General features: G+C 48.1%; 5 protein-coding genes across 5 annotated transcripts; 4 read left to right on the plus strand and 1 right to left on the minus strand.

The window, feature by feature from the left end:
* Window positions 1-804: 804 nt before the first annotated feature.
* On the minus strand, window positions 805-1,916 carry BBBOND_0308800 (hypothetical protein; the record flags this gene model as incomplete). Its single annotated transcript, XM_012913709.1, has 3 exons — window positions 805-874; window positions 1,413-1,484; window positions 1,552-1,916. The coding sequence occupies 3 exons, from the start codon at window positions 1,914-1,916 to the stop codon at window positions 805-807; spliced, it is 507 nt and encodes a 168-aa protein (XP_012769163.1).
* A 523-nt stretch (window positions 1,917-2,439) lies between these two features.
* Window positions 2,440-4,779, plus strand: BBBOND_0308810 (hypothetical protein; the record flags this gene model as incomplete). The annotated part of the gene is made up of 1 exon (XM_012913710.1): window positions 2,440-4,779. The coding sequence occupies one exon, from the start codon at window positions 2,440-2,442 to the stop codon at window positions 4,777-4,779; it is 2,340 nt and encodes a 779-aa protein (XP_012769164.1).
* Window positions 4,780-4,948: 169 nt separating this feature from the next.
* On the plus strand, window positions 4,949-17,209 carry BBBOND_0308820 (hypothetical protein; the record flags this gene model as incomplete). Its single annotated transcript, XM_012913711.1, has 3 exons — window positions 4,949-8,479; window positions 8,525-8,988; window positions 9,100-17,209. 3 exons carry the CDS (start codon window positions 4,949-4,951, stop codon window positions 17,207-17,209), a joined length of 12,105 nt encoding a protein of 4,034 aa, XP_012769165.1.
* Window positions 17,210-18,249: 1,040 nt separating this feature from the next.
* Window positions 18,250-18,798, plus strand: BBBOND_0308830 (hypothetical protein; the record flags this gene model as incomplete). Its single annotated transcript, XM_012913712.1, has 1 exon — window positions 18,250-18,798. One exon carries the CDS (start codon window positions 18,250-18,252, stop codon window positions 18,796-18,798), a length of 549 nt encoding a protein of 182 aa, XP_012769166.1.
* Window positions 18,799-19,485: 687 nt separating this feature from the next.
* Window positions 19,486-22,284, plus strand: BBBOND_0308840 (hypothetical protein; the record flags this gene model as incomplete). Its single annotated transcript, XM_012913713.1, has 1 exon — window positions 19,486-22,284. One exon carries the CDS (start codon window positions 19,486-19,488, stop codon window positions 22,282-22,284), a length of 2,799 nt encoding a protein of 932 aa, XP_012769167.1.
* Between the last annotated feature and the right edge of the window lie 31 nt (window positions 22,285-22,315).

Genomic DNA, 22,315 nt, shown 5'->3' on the forward strand with positions numbered 1-22,315 from the left:
CCAGTGACAACGGCGTGAGTCACGATACCAACAACACGCCGGCTTTCACCCTCAACAGACGAAGGACGAAACTCACACCCCTTCCACCTACCTGAGGAGGAAGTAAGACGATAAGCTCATATATTTGGCAACACCTTAGGCTGACTGGCGAGGGGTGGATCGCAGGGTAGAGCACGGCGTGCTCCACGAGGGTTTTGGGTGGCAGGAAGGATGCATATCCTCACCCCGTACCGTGACGCCGCCAAGCCGTCTCACATGGGTGTTTTGCGAACATCAGGGCACCCACGATGCAGCGTGCCGCTGTCGCCCAGATAGACACCAGTGCCTCATTTTAGCATCACCCCAATTACCACCAGAGATTGCGAACGTTACCCCACTTTGCCCTGACCTAACGAGGTGCATATTATAAATTGCTGCATCAATCGACGCATGGAGTTTGTGCTTTGCAATTTGGTATCTGTGCGTGATGTTGCCAGAGCGACAACCTCGCCCGCCGTACCCCCTCACCTTCCAGCAGCATTGCACCATAATACACGACACTGCCAGCTTCAGCTGACTACCTAGCTCACCCATTAAGTAGACGATTCACATACAACAGTTTGATTGTCAACACCTTCGTGATGTCTAGACAAAATCACTATTACTTAACACTCTTCACATCCCGACCATATTGCTGTCTCACCCCTTATTGAGCTGAGGGGCATAGAGAGTGTTTCACTGACTTTCGCCACTCACCCAATTTTCCAAATATCAATCATAGTCCTGACACTCAAGATACAATTGGAAATCAGTTGCAATTTTCCCTCACCCGCATCCCACCAAGCTGTAATATATCTGGATGAGGCCGGTGACGAGTAGCACCTCTAAACCCACACTGCAACATTTTCCGTGTTGCGCAATAACAGCGTTATGAAACAGTTGATATGGTGCGCTGTAAGTATATCAGATTCAATTAACGCTATCGCTCTATGCATCCCAGTGGTGGTCTGGTGTGGTCAACCGATGCCACCGTTGTTGTCAAGGGTACTGGAACCAGTGAAATGCAGTGAATGTTACCGTTGAAGATTTATTTTTGTGTGTTATGGGCATTGCCGGGTTTTCAATTGGTGACCAAATATGGTGACTGCTATATCCAACCGTACTCAATTATGTAGTGAGAAAGGAAGAGTGATAACGTGGTTATATGTGCTCACATTTCACCCTCATAACAACCCTTATTAGCGACCACACTGCATACATACAAAACAGATCAAACTAGACTACATTGCCGAATTTGACCGTCACAACGACCGCATTCTACTCTATACGTATGCTACCACTGGAACAGCCCAACCAACAGAGACCAACATAAACAAGCACGAACCGATTGGTGGAATTGATGAAAAAGTAACGATATCTGTGAGAGTCAATACTTGGAGTAGTAATCTTCGATCTGTATGGTAGACAGTATAGCGCCCTTGACGGGCACGCAGCGGCACTCTGCCCTACAAGGAGCTACCTCTCCGCAACTCAAGACATGAAACCAACCAGAGATAACACATGCACAGCTACAATGGAGTAGTATCATTAGCCCGAAAATGATAAACAACTAGCGAAAAAAATCTGGTGGAGATGGAGACTTGCAATATGAGGATGTCCAAGGAACTGTTGAAGCTCGGAGAGAGGGCGTTCACGTACCAAACAGGATTCGAGATGGTAGTTGTGTGATAGAGTATGTGACTCTCGGGTATTATTACTACGTTGTGAATGACCGTTGTTGTCGAGCAGGGTAGATGCCAACACATGGTACCAGTAACGGTCGGCAACGGACCGACCTGGAGTCCGCTACCAGTATCAGCATGAGGCGGCAGCAACGCAAAACCGAGAACTAGCTCAAGGCCCTTAGCCACATAGTAGACTATAAGACGAGATAACATAATAATAATTGTGGGTAGGTTTCTCAGTTTCTATATGACATACTGGGCGTGGTATATTTGTGGTGTTGCACGTGTAATTGTGACATCCCGGCGGTGGTGTTGGTGGCGAATGCTTGGGTGCTAGCCTAGCGCCTACGGGAGACGACTAGGCGGTGTCACGGTGCGGGGTTAGGATAGCCATACTCTCTCCCAATCGAGCACATAATGGTGTGAGCTGTATACGTACGGTGCTCCAACTTGCCATGATAGTCAGGTTCCGTGCTTGATTGATTATTGGGTTTGCAACTTTCCCCCTCCTCAGGTAGGTGGGATGTCTGTAATCTATGTTTTCTTGAATCTAGTTTTGGGGTGAGGAGTTATGTGCCTCGCTTTAGTGCCATAAGGCTCTGCGTTGTCACTCGCTTCAGCTCCTAATCTTGCAACTTTACCCAATAAGCACGCTTTGCCTTTTGGTCATGCTGTCTTATAGGCAGCGGCGCAGGCCCTGGCTGCCTGGCAATGTGACTGTCCCAGGACAGACGGCATGGCGCCGAAGGCCTTGACAGACTGTCCCGAGAACCTTCGAGAGGCGATCGACTGGCTCGTCCAGGTGCGGCACTGTGGCGGGATTTCGACTGTGTCCTACGCTCTCTCTACTTTGTTTGACAATGTTGCTCACGACACTGAGAAATCTCTGCCGTTGCTGCCCGACCCGGACCGTCCGTCCGCCAGAGATGTTGTCTCCATACTTCGGGCGTTTCAGAGCACTCTTCCGAAAAACTCTGAGAATCCTAATAAAAACATTCTACATAATCTCTGCGCCTCCGCTGCCAGCCTATTAGGTTACAGTTTTCCGGGGACCTATGATGGTTCCGGGATTGTGTACGGCAACGCCTCCCGCCTGTGCGATGCCATCCTGGCATTCTTGTATGCCGTGTTCAGTGATGTCCATGCTAACCAGCCGTACGTCGCTGGTAGAAGTGTGTTGTATGATGATGTAATTGTGGAGCTGAAATCTCAACTATGGCGTGGCCACAATGGGTTTTGTCAAGCCATTCCCAAGGTGGCCAATGGCCTCCAGAGGTACAATGCCGCTGTCGAGGCTTCAAACAAGAAAGTCAAGAACCCGATTGAAACCGTGTTGGATTACATGAAAACAGATGATGAGTTGAGTAGAGGTATAAAAGCTTTGCAGATATCGGAAACATCTACGTCAGCTGCGGATGAGAGGACTGTGGACGCCGCGGTCACCCTGGTGGAGCGGTGCAAAGAGATTGCCAGGGTCTTTTCCAAAAGCTTGACGGCGGCCAAAGATGCCATTGATGACCTGAACCCCAAGCTGAAAAGAAAACTTGAGAACGCCAGGAATAGCTTTTTCAACCACGTCGACTGGCTGAGCAGGTGGTCCAAGAAGGGGGAGAAAAGGAGATTGGACAAGATGATACAGAAAATCAAGACTAGGCTTAAAAAGCTGGCAAAGGCCGTAAAGGACAAAATTAAACAAGAAGTGCATATGCTTGTTGAGTTGTTGAAGAAACGTGTCGGGGATATTAAAATGAAGTTGGAAGGTATTACTGCCAGCCTGGAGGAATATGTCAAGGAACTCGGACAGTGGATGGGTGAGGCAAAAGAGTATATTAATGCAGTGAAAAAGTATGTTAATAAGATAATGCAGGAACTTGATGGAAAGCATAGAAAGAAGATTGACAAAGCAGCCGCGGACATTGATAGTAAGCTTGGCAAGAAAGTTGAGGAGTTGAATGCATGGATTAAGGATGCGGAGGCAGCCGTAAATGTGGCCAAGAAGAAGGCGGATGAAGTGTATGGGAGGTTGAACAAAGATGATAAAGATCAGAAGATTCGTCAAGGGATTGAAAAGATTACTAAAGCTAACGATGCAGTTTCAGGAGTTAGCACCCAACTGGAAACTGTTCACAAGGATTTGGAGTCTTGGAAAGATGCGGCGCAGGATGTGCTCAGCAACGCTGCTGGGAAGATTGGAGAGGTGCGTGGCATGTTGAATCCTGATAAAGATGGTGATGACAATCCTATTGGGAATAACATCAAGACTATTGATGCTGCTAATCGAGAAATGGCTAATGCAAACAAGGAACTTGGAGGAAAAGTTAAGAGTTTAAGCCATTTGATTCAGGATGCGGAGAGTATCCGTGCTGCGGCGCAGAGAAAGGCGGAGGATGCTTACGAGAACTTGGACGTTCATAAGGAACTGAGTGAGAATGTCCAGAAAATTGTGGATGCGAGAAAAAAAATCAGCGACGCTCGTACCGGCTTAAAGAATGTTTACAAACATTTGGGAGAGTGGAATATTGAGGCCGAAAGAGTCCTCGAAGGAGCGGTAAAAAAGGCGACGGAAGTATTTAATATGTTAAACAAAAACAATGCAGGCAACGATATTAGTAAAGGAGTTACACATATTACTACAGCTAAAGAGAAAGTTTCGCATGTTGATAGGGAGTTACAAAAAGTTTACGGGGATTTAGACATGTGGATAGAGGCTGCGAAGAATGTGCTCGCCATATCGGTAAATAAAGCAGGTGATGTGCATAAAATGTTAAATTCGGATGACCTTCATGGCAAGTATGCCCTTGGTGAGAATATTAAAGAAATTGGACAGGCAAAAACAGAACTTGACAGTGCAAATAAAACTCTCAAGATCCAAGTTGAGAATCTGAACAAATGGATTCAGGATGCTGAAACTATCCGCCAAGAGGCTGAAGAAAAGGTCAAGGAGGCGTACGATAAGTTGCAAGTTCATGAGAAACTAAGTAGGAAATTCGGAGAGATTATAACAGCGAATCAGAAGATTAAAGATGTCAATGCTGGGATAAATAGTGTGGACAGGGGGAGTTGGAATCTTCTGTGATTTTGGGGGAAACTTTGAGAAACGTGTTTTCTCGGGTTTATCACAGAAAGGAAATTTTTCCGATGTCACTGGGGGGTGTATTGAAGGCCAAAAGTGCGGAATTAAAGCGGCAACATCGCGAGGCGAAAGGCGGCCACACAGGCGCGCTGGATAGACGAACAAGGTACCAATGGAGAGCTCACAAGAAGTGCAGCTGAGCAGTCAAATCGATGAGGACGGAGACCTCATGGTTATTGACGTGGACGTCCCCGATGGGATGGACATCGATGCTCCGCTTGCCACCGTGGGGCGCCGAGAGTGTCGGCAACCCGAAAGGCGGCATGAATCCAGAAAACCGGTACAAAGCGGTGTTCAGGGCCCTAAAGGTAAACCCACAAATTCGAAGGGGGCCGGCCGTGGCGGCGAAAGCCGGCCAATCCCGCAGGCAAGCCGGAAACGACACCAGCCCGGAACCACTCCGGCTGTGAAGGGCGCTGGAAACAAAGCGCGGAACGGCGGTCCCCAGGGCCAAAAGGGTAACAACCGGAAGGCCAAAAAGACAGGAAACACGGCTCAAACGCCGCCTGTCGTGGTTTGCAACGCCGGGCCGAGTTCCTCGGAACGCGCACCCGTGTGTGTGCAGACACTGTCTACCCTGCAGCCACCGGCAGGGGAGGTTGTCGGAAACGGTGGCTGCCGCTCTCCGACCGTGTATTCCATATCGTCGGATGACTTTATGGACGTGGACGAAGAGGAACCTGAGCAAGTCGGGCCTGTGAGAGAATCAAACAACAGTATAGCACCGGGCACCGCCAGTGAGGTGGCGCTCACTGAGACGGCTGCGTTGCCGAGGGCACCCGAAGGGCACGCCCCGCAGGCTGAACGGGCCGGGAACACGCCACAAATGCCGCCGAACTACGCTAGGCTGAATGCCAAGTTACAGTTCCTGCACTGTGTCATGCGTCAGATCGATGGACCATGGTGTCATTGGGTACCGGACGTCTACAAGGCAGTAGTGACGAAGTATCAGAGGATGCCACGAGGAGGATGGAAAGTCCTCGCGGAATATGCCAACGAGCATTTCGAATTCCACAAGACCCACAAGGAGGTGGAGCAGATGGCAAGACAGGTAGTCGCCAAAGCAGCGCGGAGCCAACCGACGGACGTTGGAGAAATAGCATCGCTGCACGACGTCGACTCATACAACGCCCTGCAGGAGGATTTCGACCGGATCATGGCACAGAGGTTGAGGGAGCCTGGTGTGATTAGGACAGTAAAGAACAAAAGACACACCATGGACTCCCTCGACTTCACGGCGATAAGGTCGCTGGATCTAGTGGTCCACAACTACGTGAAGCACAACCCAGTCACTGACATGGGGATGCTAGCCGTCTTGTATCAGACGGCACAGGACTGCTACGACAAGTACAGCGCAAAACCATCGTCGTCCTCGGGAAAGAAGGAGGCAGCTGAGAGGAGGATCAAGGAGCTGGAGGAGATAGGAGCATTACTTCTGAAATACAAGCAGAAGGTCCCCCTGGAGAAGGAGGATAGGAAACGCGTTTATCGCCAAATGGACAAGTACAACATGATCGCGGACAAGCCGCAGGAACTGTCATACGTGATCAGCAGGACTCAAGAGGAGCTCCAAAAGGAGCAGGACAAACTCAAGAACGCCAAGTTCAAGAAGGAGTTGTACAACGACAACCGCATGTTCGAGCTCTACACGGGACACTTCTACAGGACACTGGAGAACAAGCAGGACGCGGACGAGTCGGCGATAAACGAGGGGATGATGATAGAGTACTGGGCGCAAATGTGGGTGAAGCCAAACGCACCGCACAACGGTGAAGGATATCTGGTCGAAAGACCACCGGCAGAGAACAAGGCAGGCTTTCCCACATACGAGGAATTCGTCACGATCGTCAAGAAATTGCGAGACTGGAAGTCGCCCGGTGCGGATGGGATCTACAACTACTACATTAAATGGCTCACGTCCCTTCACAGAGTCATTTACAGGCTAGTAGAGGAGGCATGCCAGCAAGGCAAAGTGCAGGACGACTGGTTCTACTGTGGGATCACGTACCTACTACCGAAGAACAAGAAACCAAAGTCCGCCGCACAGTACAGGCCTATCACATGCATGTCCAACCTATACAAGCTAACTACCCGCTGTGCAACGGAGACGCTTAAGCGAGAAGTCGATGGCAGGGGACTACGGTCCGAGAACCAGATGGGCACGAGGAGCAACGTACAGGGTGCAAAGGAGCACGCGTTAGCGAACATCGCGCTCAACGAGAAGCACAAGGGGAAGTTACTTGCAACGTGGGTCGACGTCATGAAGGCGTACGACTCAATCGACCACGCGTACCTGGCAAGGGTTATCGACAACCTTAACCTACCAGGGTGGTTATCAAACTTCATCAAGCAGACGATCAAGAGGTGGAATATAGAGATACGGTGGAACAAGAACACAATCATGCACAAGAAAGTGGAGAGGGGCATTCTCCAAGGCGACAGCCTATCGCCCCTTCTCTTCGTGCTGTGCTTGGACCCGCTGAGCAGGCACCTGACTCGCATCTTCCCCAAGGTGGAGTTAAGCGTGACCGGCGGCAGGATATTCGCCACAAACCACTTTCTCTATATTGACGACCTCAAGTTCTTCGCCCACGAGGAAAGTACGATGAGAGGAATGGGCCGAGAAGTGGAGAAGTTCTTCAACGACATAGGACTCAGGATCAACCGCGACAAGTCGGCAACCAACACGGAGGCGTGCGCCAGCATCGCCAAGCAGATGGAAGGCCCGGAAACGTACAAGTACTTGGGAGTCACAGAGACTTCAAACTCACTGACAAGCGACGGAATGTTCGACATAATACTACAGGAGATATGCAGGAGAACGGAGCTACTGGCTGCGTCAAAGCTGTCGGGGAAAAACCTCTCGATGGCCATCAACCAGTACGCCCTCAGCGTCATAAACTACTACATCGGCGTGATCCCCATGGACATCACGCATTTCGACAAGATCGACCTGGCAGTACGGAGAATAATTAACGCGAAGCACGGACACAAGAAGTGGGCGAACACACAGAGGCTCTACCTCCCCCGGAAAGAGATGGGGAGAGGGCTCCACAGCATGGTATTTAGAGCGGAAGCCATGCTGCTACGACTGTGGTTGACGCTTTCAGCAGACGAGGTGACGTCAACCAGGAGAGCTGCGATCATGCAGCATTTTCGCGACACATACGCGCACATATCTCACATCAAGATGCACCTGGAAGGAAGATATGGAATGGAATTCGGAATGGAGGACACTACGGACAAGAGCCTCAGGGACCTCAGGGTGGCCCAAAACAAATGGCTGTACAACAGAATGCACGTAAAATCAACTCATAAGGTTCTGTATGCCAAGCGTGAGGACCCCAAGCTGGACATTGAGGCGTCGTCCTTGTACCTGACGTGTGGAATACTCACTCCGGAAGAAGAAGCGAACGTAGCGGAAGTCCAGGATAGGAATCTGCAATGGATGTCTTCGTCCAAGAAATGCACAAGATGCAACAACGGCAAGAACGTGGATCACCTCGCGACGAAGTGCCAGAAACTACTACACCTAGAATATACGAAGAGGCACAACGAGGTAGCAAAACGGGTCCACTCAGTACTCGGGAGGCAAATAGGACTACCCAAGGAGAAGATAGACGCCCACAAGATCGAGAGTGAAGTACATGGAAAATACGGATGGATCGCGTACGACAAGACGGTCAAGACTCAGAAGACTAAGGAATACAACAGGCCAGACATCATCCTGGCGGATCGGCGGAGGAACACCATAACCATCGTGGAGATAGGAATCACCAATCAAGACAACCTAGTGGATACGGAGAAGTTCAAGAAGCAGAAGTATGAAGACCTTATTGAGGACCTCAAGGCGCGACAGTTTAACCAGCAAACCAAGATCAGGGTTATCCCCTACGTTATGACGTGGGAGGGAATAGTGACGAAAGAACACAGCAAGTATAGACGGGACCTGGGCATATCGGATCGCATGGAAGCCCACATACAAAGGGTAGTGATCCAAGAAACACATAAAATAGTGATGAGGGATATGAAGCCGAAAGAAGACTACGATTCCGTAGAAGACCCTCAAGCCCAAACTGGATGGATGCCCGCATGGATGGCACCAGTGACGTCCGGCAATGGACCGGCGTGGATCCCGCAACCGGTTTCAGCGTGAGGCGTTAGCCCCGCAAACACGAAAACCGGCCCTAGGCACGTAGCCACATAGCACACTATAAGATGAGATAACTTAATTTAACTGGACAGCAAATTGGGGGAATGGAGTAAGGAGGCGAGAAATGTGATCCAAGGGGTGGCCGATAAGGCTAAGCAAATATATGATCAGCTGAATATAGATGATGATAAACAGCCGATTACTCAGGGCATCAGCCAAATTAATGCCACTAAATCAAATATTCTGAAAGTTGATGCGGAGTTACAAAAGGTTAACACCGATTTGCGCAAATGGAGAGTAGCGGCGCAAACTGTGCTCGAGATAGCGGTGAATCGAGCAGAGCATGTGCACGAGAAGTTGGATCCTACGAAAAATGATGAAAGCCATCTAATTGGTAAAAATATCAAGGATATTGGTGACGTCAAAAAAGAACTTGACATTGCAAATGAACAGCTTAAAACACAAGTTGAGAGTCTTAACAAGTGGATTCAAGATGCCGAAGATATCCGCGCCGCCGCTGAAGCAAAGGCCAGGGAAGCGTATGATAAGTTGCAAGTTCATGAAAAACTGAGTGAGAATGTACAGAGGATTGTGGACGCCAGTAAGGCAATTAACGGAGTTCATATGGCGGTTGATGCAAAACACAAGGAGTTGGGGACGTGGAGAGAGAAGGCCAAGGAAGTGATTGACGGGGCGGTTGAAAAGGCGCAGCATGTTCATGATGCGTTAAAAGATAATGTTGACAAGAAAATGGGTGAGATTGAGCAGGAGAATAACGCAATCAAAAGTGCATGTGAGAGTCTTGAAAGCGAAGTTAACCATCTAGGTAACTGGAAAGATGCCGCCAGCAAAGTCATTGACAAGGCCAAAGCCAAGTGTGATGAGATACTCAAGAGGGTTGACATAAATCATAAGGATAATGAAGGAGGAAAGAATGGCCCAGTGATATTCAAACAAGCGAAAGAGTTACAAGATAAGGGCACCAAACTTCTACAAGCTGCGCAGGACGCTAAGCGAAAAGTTGAGGAAAAAGTCAAATCGGCATTGGAGGCTGTGAAAAACATGGACACGGATATCAAGAGGGATTTGAAGGTGGTGAAGGATGAGATTATGAAAGGGATCAAAGACGTAATTGAGAAGTTGAAGGTTGATAAGCTGGGTGAGAAAGTGAAGCAGGATTTGCAGAAGTTGAGGGAGAGTATTGAGGGGCTTAAGGGTAGTAATAAGCTCGTTAATGATAAAGTGGAAATGCTTATAGAGGAGCATGATAAGGTGAAGCAGAAGACTCAGGAAATCATGAGTAAGATGCAGCAGGAGATGCAGAAGACATTTAAGGAGGGTATCAAAAACCCGCTTAACCAGAAAGTCGGTGATGTTGAAAAAGCGATTGAAGCGTTATACAAAACGATAAATCCGAAAGATGGCGTAACGCGGGATGATAAAAATAAATTTCAACCAATTTTCGAGCACATTAAAAAGGATGTTACGAAGATTAAGGGGAATGGAAATCAAAAAGGTAATGAGTCAGGTCTGGACGGCATTGTCGCTAAAGTGAAAGGGCTTGCTAACGCATTTCACAAGAATGGAAATGGGTTTGGCGAGAGAGTTGATGGGTGGATTGGAAGTATTTTGGGGATCAATGAGAATCAACGAAAGACGCAGACGGATGGGATGAAGGCTGTGACGTCTTGGATCAGGGCCTATTATGGTCAAGTTAGGGATCGTGAAAACGCTTTGAAAGCCGTTAAGGAACAAATTAAGAAGGCACTTGGAGACCAAATTAAAGCGGGTCAAGAAAAATCATCATCACGAGACGTGAAAGAAAGCGTTGTGGAAAATTTGACGAAAGTCAAGGAGGCTTGCGAAGCATTTGTAGACACGCTGGATAAGAAGCTGACTAATACGGAAATAGAACCTTTCGTCCAGCAGATAGTAACCAAAATTCAGGGTCCGTCAATGGACCAGAGGGTATCAAATGAAAATGACGATCGTAAAACCACCGTTAGGGCTGCGCTAATTGCACTTTGCAGCTGCGTCAGGCAGGTAGCCTCGGAAGTACAGTTCATAGGCATAAACATGTTTGGCAAAAAAATAGACACCATAAAGCAGACTGTTGATGAGCTTGATACGAATCTTACCAATGCGACTAAACCCACCGAATCCAGTGATGCAAATCCCGACCATGGCACAGCCAAAGCCGTAGACAATGCGATCGAGGGGGTGAAGGATATGGTTGAAAACACGATCAAAGAGAAATTTGAGAGCGATGTCAAAACGCCAGTTGAAGAAGCAGCCCAAGGTCTCGAAAAGGCCGTTAAAACTTTTGACGAAGCAGCGAAGAAGCAAGTCAAGGCTGCGGCCAAGGGGGCGATTGACAAGGCGGCTAACGTGATTAGTGCAGATGCAGGCACACGTAAAATAAACTTGTCAAAATCCATGTCAAATTTCCACAAAACTCATAATGAGGTCACAAATAAGCTCAGACCGCTGCTTGAAAAATTACTCAATGACCACATTGGGAGGGATGAAATTCCATTTGTAGGTAAAGCAGAGAAAGTAGAACTCTCGAAGAATTTTGAGAAATACCTCAAACACATATCTGTTGGCGTGCTGACAGGTCACCCGCACGGACCACTGGCAGAGGCTATCGACAAGATTGAGGGTGACGGTATGAAGGAGCTTAGTATCATTCATCCAAGACACATTGGCAATGATAAAATAGATGAACAAACCTTCGACGATCCGTTCAAAGAGATTCAGTCGCAGCTTGAGGATATCACGAAATTGGTTAGTGACACAAGGACAGACATGACTGGCGAACCAGCTTCATACAGAAACGGCATCAAAAATTATCTCGAAGATCTTAAAAATGCTTTCGGTGATGGAAAGTTGGATGGGGCTGGGGAAAGTTTAGATAATATTAAGAAAGCCATTGGACAACTGCAAAGAGAGCCGTTCTCCACTAAACCCGCTGAAATCGGCAAAGCCGTCAAGGAAATTAAGTTGCAGGTTGATGAGCTCAAAAAGAAGTTGCTGAATGGTACAGATCCAAAAGGCATTATTGACACTTTGAAAGATTTAAAGGATGCTGGTCTCGAAAGTGGAAAATGGAATCGTAATGTGGGTATGACTCATATTCATAAGGAACTTGAAGAGCAGAATAAGATATTGCCTAGACAAACCAAAGTAATAGGAGAAGCCATGGATTCCGTAATCAAAGATATAAACAATGTGCTTAGAGAAGTCGGTATGACGTTGGATCATCACATAATTCCTGATGGTGACGTAATTTTCAGGTTAAAACAAATAGAAGATATGATTGGCCGAGGTAAGTATAAATATGAGGGCACTCTGCAAGGAATTCATGATATGATAAGTGGTTTGAGAGCAAAAAATTTTAGTGTGAATCCGGATAAAATCGGGCGCTCCTTAAAGGCAGTTAAGGCGAGGCTTAAGACGCTCCGAGGTGTGTTGCAAGGAGAGAACGACAAACATGATGGAGTCATAAGCGCTCTTAATGATTTAAAAACTGACGGCCTTGGCCCTGGTGAGTGGAATAAAGAAAGAAACACAAAAGGTCTCCACGCAATAGAAAATGATCTCAAAATTGAAGAAAGTAAGTTGAGCTGGCAGCCGACACTATTAAACTCGGGCTTCGAATCAATTACCAATGTGCTCGACGAACTTAGAAAAGAGTTAAAAGATGTGTACGGAAATCCTAATAACGACGTGATAAATAATTTGGAAGATTTGTTAAGCTTTGGATTTAATGGTGCTGAGTGGCAACGTAAAAACGTGGGAGGTCTCGTTAAAATTAAGAATGACCTTCAAAAGCAGAATGCTGAATTGCCAAAAGAAACTGATAAAATTAAGCAAGCCATCGACGCAATAAAAGAAGAGATGCAAAATGTCCTTATACGTGTCGGGATGAAGTTGAATCACACACTTATGGACGATGATGTCGTGGACAACCTGGGAGCATTGAAATTGATGATTAGTAGAGGTGGGCGTGGAGGGCTCCAAGCAATTCAAAAGAAAATCAATGATTTGGTGACAAATGCCTTCAGAACTAATTCCGAAGCCATACAGGGAGCCAAAGATGAAATAACAGAGGAACTTAAAAGGCTTCAAAATAATTTGAAGGGTGTAAAAGACAATGACGTCATCGAAACGTTAAAGGATTTGATTGACTTGGGCCTCGGCGCTGGTGAGTGGAAAAAAGAAAGAAACACAAAAGGTCTCGAGACTATTGAGATGGAGCTTAAGAAACAACAAAGTGAATTATCCTCCCAACCAGGATTAATTGACGTAGGTGTCGAAAAGATTACCAAGGTGCTTGAGGAGGTAAGAGCCGCGTTGCATGATGACAAAGGAAATCCAAAAAGTGACGTGATAAAAAGACTGGAAGATTTGAGAGAAAATGGGCTTGGTGATAAGGCAAACACCTGGAATGGTAAAAATGGTCTTAAGAAAATTAGGATCGATCTCAAATCGCATAATGAAAAGTTATCTGAGGATGGGGAAGAAATGGAAAAAGCCATGGACACAGTGTTGATGCAGATACAAGGTGTGCTTCGGAATGCTAGAATGAAGTTGGGACATCACATAATCCCACACGATGACATCGCGTGGGATTTGCATCGGCTGCAGAGGAAGTTTGGCTTTGATGAAATTAAGGATGAGAACAATCTTCAAGAGGTTCTAAACCAGATTGGAGAACTTCAGAGCAAAACATTTACTGATACGCAATATACGATTGAAAAAGCAAAGCAGCAGATCGCTAATGAACTTAAAAATCTTATAGGTGTCTTGGACACTAATATTAGCAGTACGTTGACGGACTTGATCGGCAACGGGATGGGCAAAGATAAAACATGGCAGAATGATAATAAAGGACTTGGCTTCATTAATGGTGAGCTTGAACGTCAACAAGGTATATTGAAAAAACAACCCGAAGACATCGAGACCGGCGTTCTAGTAGTTACTAATGAGCTTGACGAACTTCGAAATATTTTGGATGGGCGGGACAGTAGCACTGCACAGGAACGGGGCGTAATGCGTAATTTGGAGTTTTTGATGAAAGAGATTGGAGACAGTGACCATGCAGGTCTTAAAAAAATTAGAAAGGCATTGGAGACTCTCAATACCAATACAGTCCCAGTTGTGACCGCCAACCTCCGTAAGCTCTGCGGTGATATTCAAGACGCTGCTGCATACGCCGATTGGCACGTAACTCAGCTCGAAGATCCGCACGTCGACGGCAAACTCAAAGGCATAGAAGATGGTATCGACAACCTCCGACTCACCGATCTGGCCGACGCCATCACCATGTGCGACGAGTTCCTTGATAAAGCCAACGAAATAGAGAAGAACACCATCCATGCCCTTCTGAAGCACGTCGACGGTGAGGTGGGCGAGGCTATCGAAGGCCTCACCAAGGAGGCCCGCACGCTGTACGTGGACTCGGTAAGAGAGACGCTAGAATTGTTTGCCAAGAAGGTCAACGAGGATTTGGATCAGCTGCCAAGTGAGATTAACAGGGATATGTACATGGGCTATAAAGGGTTCATGAATACGATGGAAGGTGAGAACAGCGGTAACATCAACAGGCTTAAGTGCGTGATAAGCAAAGAACTGAAACTCTTATCCGCCGCATTCGCCGGGTTCTTCGGTGAAGTCAACGAGTACGTCCGCAAAGAGACTGATAGGGTGCATAGGGAGCGTGATGAGGATAGGAATCCGTCACTACCACCAACCGAAGAGCCATACACGCCTAAGCTCAAAGATGTTTATGACGCGTTGACTGCGCTGCTCGCCTACCTTAGAGACAATGATAGCGATGCCTACAAACTCACCGAACTGGTTGATAGGCTGACCAAGGCGCTGGGTAATTTGGTACCCGCCGACTTCAAGCACCCGTCCACTCCGCTGCTGGACAGTATCGCCAACGGTCTCTCCAAATTCGCCGGTGAGTTTCACAACACGTACATATCCACCTATTCCGGTCAGCGGTGCTGGGAGGAACAGTCTCACAAGTATGCCAAGGTGTTACTGAGCATGGTACCTATGACGCACAAAACGCTTACCAAGTTGATGATGAAGTGTGAGAGTGAGTGGAAAGCACTTCACATTAGTAAGTTGACAGCTGACGACAGGGACAACGCACTTGGCAACTACCTCACCCGGTGCGGGTACAGGGTGTCCAGTTCCGAAAGTGAGCAAGACGGCGAGTTGAACAACATGTTTACTGGCGGTGGGATTTACGAGTTGCTATTCACCCCAATTGAGGATGTGGCCATCGAAATGATGGTTGAAGGTCAGCCGGTTAAGAATGGAATTAACTTGGTCACCATCATGTCGCTGCTCTACAACACCGTGTGTCACTACTTCCAGGTGTGCCACCTACATGTTCCTCCAAATACACGATACCCTTGCACGGTCAGGGACATGCTGTCGTGGCTCTCCGGGCTGCAGTACACAGTGGTGGTAGACAAGCTGCCTGACCACTGCAAGGCTCTGCTCAATCTCCGATGCCAAGATGGCGATATCCCCAACAAGGACGATCCTGTCATGGCCAAGTGCATTGAAGGCTTGCCGCTCACCATCGCAGCAACATGTTCACACTCCACTGCCCTGCTCACCGTTATCCAGGGCAACGGCCACGGCTTCGACCTGGCAGCCTACCCTTATTCGGTGGACTTCTCCAATAACCGTGCCATGCTCCACTACCCGGCTAACCCTGCCGAGCTGCTTGATATGCTACGTGATATAGCATGCCGCCTGTGTAGAGTGCTCTACTTCCTGTACTCCCAGTGCTGCCGCAGCACCGCCCGGGTCAGGGGGTGGCGGGAGTGCACGTACGGCCGGCAGGTGCAGTCACACAACTGGCAGTGTAATACATTTGGCAGGGACGCTACCACTGCCAGTGCTACAACTACCAGCGCTACTGTCACTACTGCTGCAACAACTACCACTTCCACCACCACTCACGGCTGCCCGCCCACCTCGCCTCTACAGTCATTCCTCTCCGACAGTTGCCACGGACTACTGCCGCATACCCTCACCGCTGATAACATGGCCATCCACTGTGCCAACTGCACCGCCAACCAACCAGGTCAGCATTGTCTTACCCCGCTCGGGTTCTGGGACCTTGGCTTTGCCGCCTCCATAAGTGGCACCGGCTGGGATCTCGCCAAGCGCCTCGGCGATATGTGCCGTGACGCTGACTCATGCGTGTTTGTACTGTGTCGGACTCTGTTCTTGCTGTGCCCCGCTGCACCCTCATCACTCGCCGACGTGTTTGCATTGTATGCTCAGCTACTAAGAAAGTGGGACTCTCATGACCGTGTTAAGCACCGTGGCGGTACGTACACCGATGCCTCCAATTTCATATCGCACCTCAACACCGACGGCATCGACAGCCTCTTCCCACTGTGGGCACAGCTCCACGGCAGCTATGAAAATGGCAACCTCACCAGTGCCATCGCGTCGCTTGCTAATCATGACCACAGAAGCCACGATGCGCTGTCCACTCTATTTCACGACTCCACCTGCCAGTCACCCGGTGGCTGCGCTCCCTACCTCCAACCCCTAGGACTCCACGCCCATCACACCTACCCGCAGAAGCACGCCGGGAGATACATCACGTGGATAATGTACCTGGCATGGCAGTTATGGGAGTTGCTCTACAACCTACTCCACGCGCTAGGCAAGATCGACTGCACGGCCTCCGGGTGCGCCACATGCCCCTGCCAACCTGGAACTCACGGTGGGAAGGACACCTGCTACTGCCCGTCCATCGTCCAGTGCGCCGGACCACTGCCCACTCTATACCGCTACGGATTCACGTATCGCAACTCAAATCTCCTGGTCAGCGATAATCGTGCCATTCGCTGCGGAGACCTCAACGCACAACTCAAAAAGGCGCTGCAATCCGGCCACTTCACCGAATTGTTCCGGCAAATCGACCAACTCATCTGGCACATCCGGATGCCTTTCTTCTACTGCTTCATCGCACTGTGGACTCTCGTGGCGCTATACATACTTCACACTTCCCTGTACCGCATGGACATCTTACGCATCAGGTCACATCTCCTGACCACGAAGGCATCTCACCTCATCGATGTTAAGGCGCTACTCATCCCGAGCAGAAAAATGCTTTCACTCTACGACGCCAGTAACTTCGATGATGACCCCAACGAGCTGCTCAACTTAACATAATAATTATCGCAGTTACATAGTACATTGTACATTGTGTTGTTTCATGTGATTTAGTGTGTCTTGTGATGCGTGGTAGACTGGTTGTGTATGATGGTTTCGCTCACTGCCACTGTGATCTCGTGTATACCCATGACACTGACTTAGTGAGTGACTAACCACCTGACCTATACGTTTGGACCTAGTGAGTGACCTAAACGATGGCCTAGTGAGTGGCCTTAGCGCTGACCTAGTGAGTGACCTAGCCGCTGACCTAATGCGTGACCTAGCCGCTGACCTAGTGCGTGATCTAGCCGCTGACCTAGTAAGTGACTTAGTGACTGACCTAGCAGCTGATGTGATACTCAACCTCAACCTAAACCAAATTCGGTAGGTGCGGTGGGACGTAGGTTGCCTATTGCGGTGAGTTGTCCTTCACATGTAGGAGGCATCTGAGTCATCGCGGTGTGAAGCTGGCTGAGTTGTGACTCAGGTAGGCAGCTGCGGTAGCCGTGATAGGTGGTGGAGCAGTCGGATGCGTGGCTGGGATGGTACTAGCATCTGCGTCGATGGGACGCTCATGTGTTGCCTAGTTGAGTGGTATATGTGGACATGAATGTGGCGATTAGTAATGCCATATACGGGCATCTGGGCAACACACTCGAGCGTTATGGCACGGGTAGCGTGACGCCTGGAGCGGCGCTGCTGCGGTGTACAGGCTGCGCTCACTGGAGCTGCTGCAATTTGAAACATCGAGTGAATAATGATTATAATTGATTCGTAGGTGCTGATCACATGCGTCGCGTCAGGGCAGCTGTGGTATCCTGGGCAGCGTGGGTGTCGGTGGCCTGGGCTGGGGGGGATACAGGGGTGAGGGTACGTGCTGATGAGAGTACTGGTAGCAGCAGTGGCACGTGTTGCAGTTGGTGAGTGCTGCTTAGGTGATTGATATGTTTGCAGGCTGAGGGGACTGGGCGCGGCAGTGGTAGTGTTGCAGTTGGTGAGTGCGTTGCTGGGTGATTGATATGTTTGCAGGTTGAGGGGACTGGGAGGGAGAGGGGAAGATGGCGGGGATGTCATTATATCCTGGGAAGCAGTGCACGAGGTGTCATAATGAATGTAGATACTCTTACGTTTGTAATTGTTGTCCGTGGTGTTGTAAGATATGTAGAGATGATTATTGCGATGTATGTTTCGGATATGCGTTCAAGCGCCAAAGAAACAGAGATCCAAGTTACAAATGCGCTACTTTCAATTGTAAAATCAGATGTGCAGGCAACGAGTACACATGTGAATGTGAGTGTTGTAAAGAGAAAAAGCGACGTGGAGATGTCGTCGCTCCTCCTCCCCCCGCTCCACGCTCTACCTCTGATTCCTCCGATGCTCAGCCTCAAGCCGCCAAACTAGAGCTTTCCCCCCGTGACAAAGATCAGACTCAAGATCACGATTCTCCACCTTCCCCCCCTCCGTACTCCGCCATCGCCGCCGTCATCGTTGCCATCATCGTCGCCATCATCCTGCTCGACCTGTGCATCTTCCGCTTCCCGGTGGGCCGCAACATCCGCGATTTCCTCGTACGCAAGATACCCTTCTGCATCGCGTTCTACAGCTGATCTAAGGAATTTACTGGCACTGAAATTGTTCATCCAAATCCCACTGATCACCTAACTACCAACTGACATCTAATGTGCTAGACTACGTAAGCATTGCGTTGATGATCCATCTCATGAGCAGTGAGGTGACCAATGCCATAACCAACGTGGTGACCTATCACCTGAGCTAGTTACTGGCCGAGCAGCTGACATGGTGACTGCGCTATCTTCTGGACACTCATACAAAAAACTGCGAAATCTTTACATTTCATCGCTAAATTCTCCTGGTTAACGTCCCTCTCCAATCATGCTCCACCCTTACTCCAGCATGGCTGCCTAGACTTGTCGCCCCCCCTCCTCAGGTGAGTGGTGTCTATAGGATTCGGCGATAGTTCATGGATTTTGCAATATCGATTAGGTGTGCTAATGTTTCAGTATGATGCGTATTGGTGTTATTCAGCGTCTTACTTCATTGCCTTTCCACCCAGTGCACTTAGTTGTCCGCCATGCTGTATTAAGCAGTGTCACCTTAGAGGTGTGATAACTCTGGTGTTTCGCAGTTCAGATAGTCCTGGAGGCTGGATGTGGATTTTTGTTAGGGGGGATTAAAGGTGTGATCAATAAAGTGTATCCCACTCCACATAGTCTTGAACGTTTGCCGTGGAGTTTGGCAGGTGTGGATTAGATGTCTAATTGTAAGAGATCAAAATGACTACTATTCCGTTTCGCACTCTTAAGGAGTGCTTGGAGTTTTTGCAGTGGTTGATAAATGATAAACGAAATGATGTAAGAACCCGTCTGGCCGGTAGACTAAAACGGCTTATCGAAGGGAAGTATAAGAGCGTCAGTGCACAGCAAATTGAAAATGCGCTCTCCACCTTCCTAAATCACGTGTCACACTTCCATAAGAAGTTATGCCGAACTGCAGGTCAGAGCAAAATTAAGAGTATCACAGGAAGAGACGCCCTCGAAGCTCTCCTTCAGTGTATCCCCAAATTACTTTCCGTCATATACTTTTTGCAATATCATGTGGATACAAGGTTTGCTAAAGTTGGCGGCGGGGATTGGGCAGGGCAAAATGTTGGAATGGTTGCAATGTACGCTAGATTTCCTCCAGCGGTGGCTGCACGGTATGCATCTAGTGCCAGTAAAATTGACACCTATCTCATTACGACAGTTGATGGAAATCAGTATGGCGTCATCCCTGGTGGATTCGCTGCCGGTGAGTTAAAGGAAGTAGCCAGGGATGGTTATAATCAGGGTTCTCTTATGGTACCTGACCTTGTAAATATTTTCGACAAGGAACATATTCCCAATAATCTCTTCCGTGATGTATTCGTCACGTCAGTTGTGTTCAAAAATTCTGCCGATGAGATATCAAACGTCGCAAACGCTCTTCGGTTGGTGCAAGATTTTTGTGGGATATTTGGAAACTCAAAGAATGAACAAGAATTTAAAATGCATTTGGAAGACAGGGGTAAATGCATAAATTGGGAAGAATTGAAACAACAATGTGCCACACTGAAAACGTCTTTAGGCAATATTTTCACCTTAAACCGATTTTCCTTTACCGGGTATGGGCGGACATATGAATTCCTCGACAAAACTATTGATAAAAGGATGGCACAGTGGCTTAAAAATAATTTGGAAACAATTAGAAGTAAATTGATAAGACTTCGATCGCAGACAGATTTTAATAAGTTTGTTACCACGAATCTCATCCCCTATGGATTCACATTTAATGGCACCAACTTTAACACAAAAATGAAGCCGAAGATTGTGATGCAACAATGGGATGCTATAATCGGTGAGCTCAAGCAAGCAAATGAAGGTTTGCAGAAGTTGAGACAGATTTTGGTTGGGAGCATGTGTCCACAAAACAAACAAGATAAAGATGAAGACGATGGTGATGAAGATGTAGAGTCTGAAGATGAGTTCGGGGATGATGATGATGATGATGATGAAGTGTATGTAGATGAAGATTTGGATGATGAGGATGCTGTACGTGTATCCAAAACAGTGGAGCTACCGCCTACCAAGGTTCCTGAAATTCCTAAGAAGCCAGTGACTGAAAAGCAATCTGAAGGAACTTCAAACCAGGGCAAGAAAGCTGAGGGAGCACAGAACCAGGGCAAGAAAGCTGAGGAAGGACAAGGTAAAGCGGGTGGTCAAAGTGACGGAAATGTTTCAAGTTCACCGGACAATGATGATACTAGTTTACAGCCTGCTGTCATTCTACAAGATGCGGCCACTCAGCCCTCAAGTGTTACAAGTCAAGACCCTCAGTCATCTGGTGACCCTGTTTCCAGTAGTGGTCCGGGACCGGTTGACCAGAGGTCTGCTTCTGAGCCTGCTCACGAAAGTGTTCATGAGGCTTCGAAACGTCCAGTCGGTGATACTGCGGCGCCCACTGGCACGCCTTCTGGTTCAGGTGGCGGAGGAACTCCAGTAGGGGGTGTTGAGCAGGATCCCGCTATGGTTGAAAAAAATTCTCCAACATGTTCTGGCGATACAATTGCATCTATAGACATGTCTGGCAAACACTTCTGTCGGACTAAACCTACTACGTCTTATCGCAAGCTTCTGTCCGACGACGCCCATAATGCAATCAAACATGCCTATGAGAAAACACTCTTAAAAAACGTACACGACGAACATAATATGAAAAATCACAATCATCGCATTATGCAATCCCAAAATCCTACCACTCCTCCAAATCGGCCCAGCCGTCCCGCTGCTTGGCCTTCCCGTCAGATCCCATTTTCTCCCCAGCCCCCCAGTGTCAGCCCTGTTAATCAGCGCCCGCAGCATGTTCCACAGGAAAGGTATTCCAGGGATGGCGATGATATTGTCCTTGATGGAAAAGCCATAGAAGATCCATCCTACCAACAACGTGAAAAATTACGACGGCGAAATGCAGCCGAAGAACGAAAAAGATTGTGGGATTCGGAATCCAAGCAGGAGGCCGAGAAATTAAGGCAACAAATGGAAAACCTTCTTCGCGATGAAACTCTACTTACGGAGACGCTGAAACAACAACCCACACAACCAAATTATGCAGAGGCTAGCGCGTTGCAGGAACATATTTTCAAAAATCGTTTATCACATAAGAGTCATGTCACAGGTCATAAAATATCCAAACAGATATCGACATATCCGAAGCCCTTCCCACAGGATCACAAATTTCGTTCTATTTTGAATCGTGCATCACTGCCAAGCAATCGAAGTGTTGGTAACATTAGGACTCGGGGTATTCGACCGATCACAGGAAAAGTTGCACATTACCCCGAAATCACAGGCACCATTATAAACTCTCCTCCGGTTGGTAATGCCCAAGTAAAATTAAATAATGGTAGAGTGCAGGGTCCAGACTTAATTCCTCAAACCAACCTTTCATCTCAGTCCGCAATCATTCCAGGAGTATATCTTGACCCTATTCCGTTGCCTAGTGACACAGCGTTGAAGTTACATAGACAGATTGAGACACAGAAAATTTCCCATGCTTGATAGACTGAGTCAAGGTAAGAGTGGCATTCCA

This window comes from Babesia bigemina (genome assembly GCF_000981445.1).
Source record: "Babesia bigemina genome assembly Bbig001, chromosome : III".
NCBI lineage: Eukaryota > Apicomplexa > Aconoidasida > Piroplasmida > Babesiidae > Babesia > Babesia bigemina.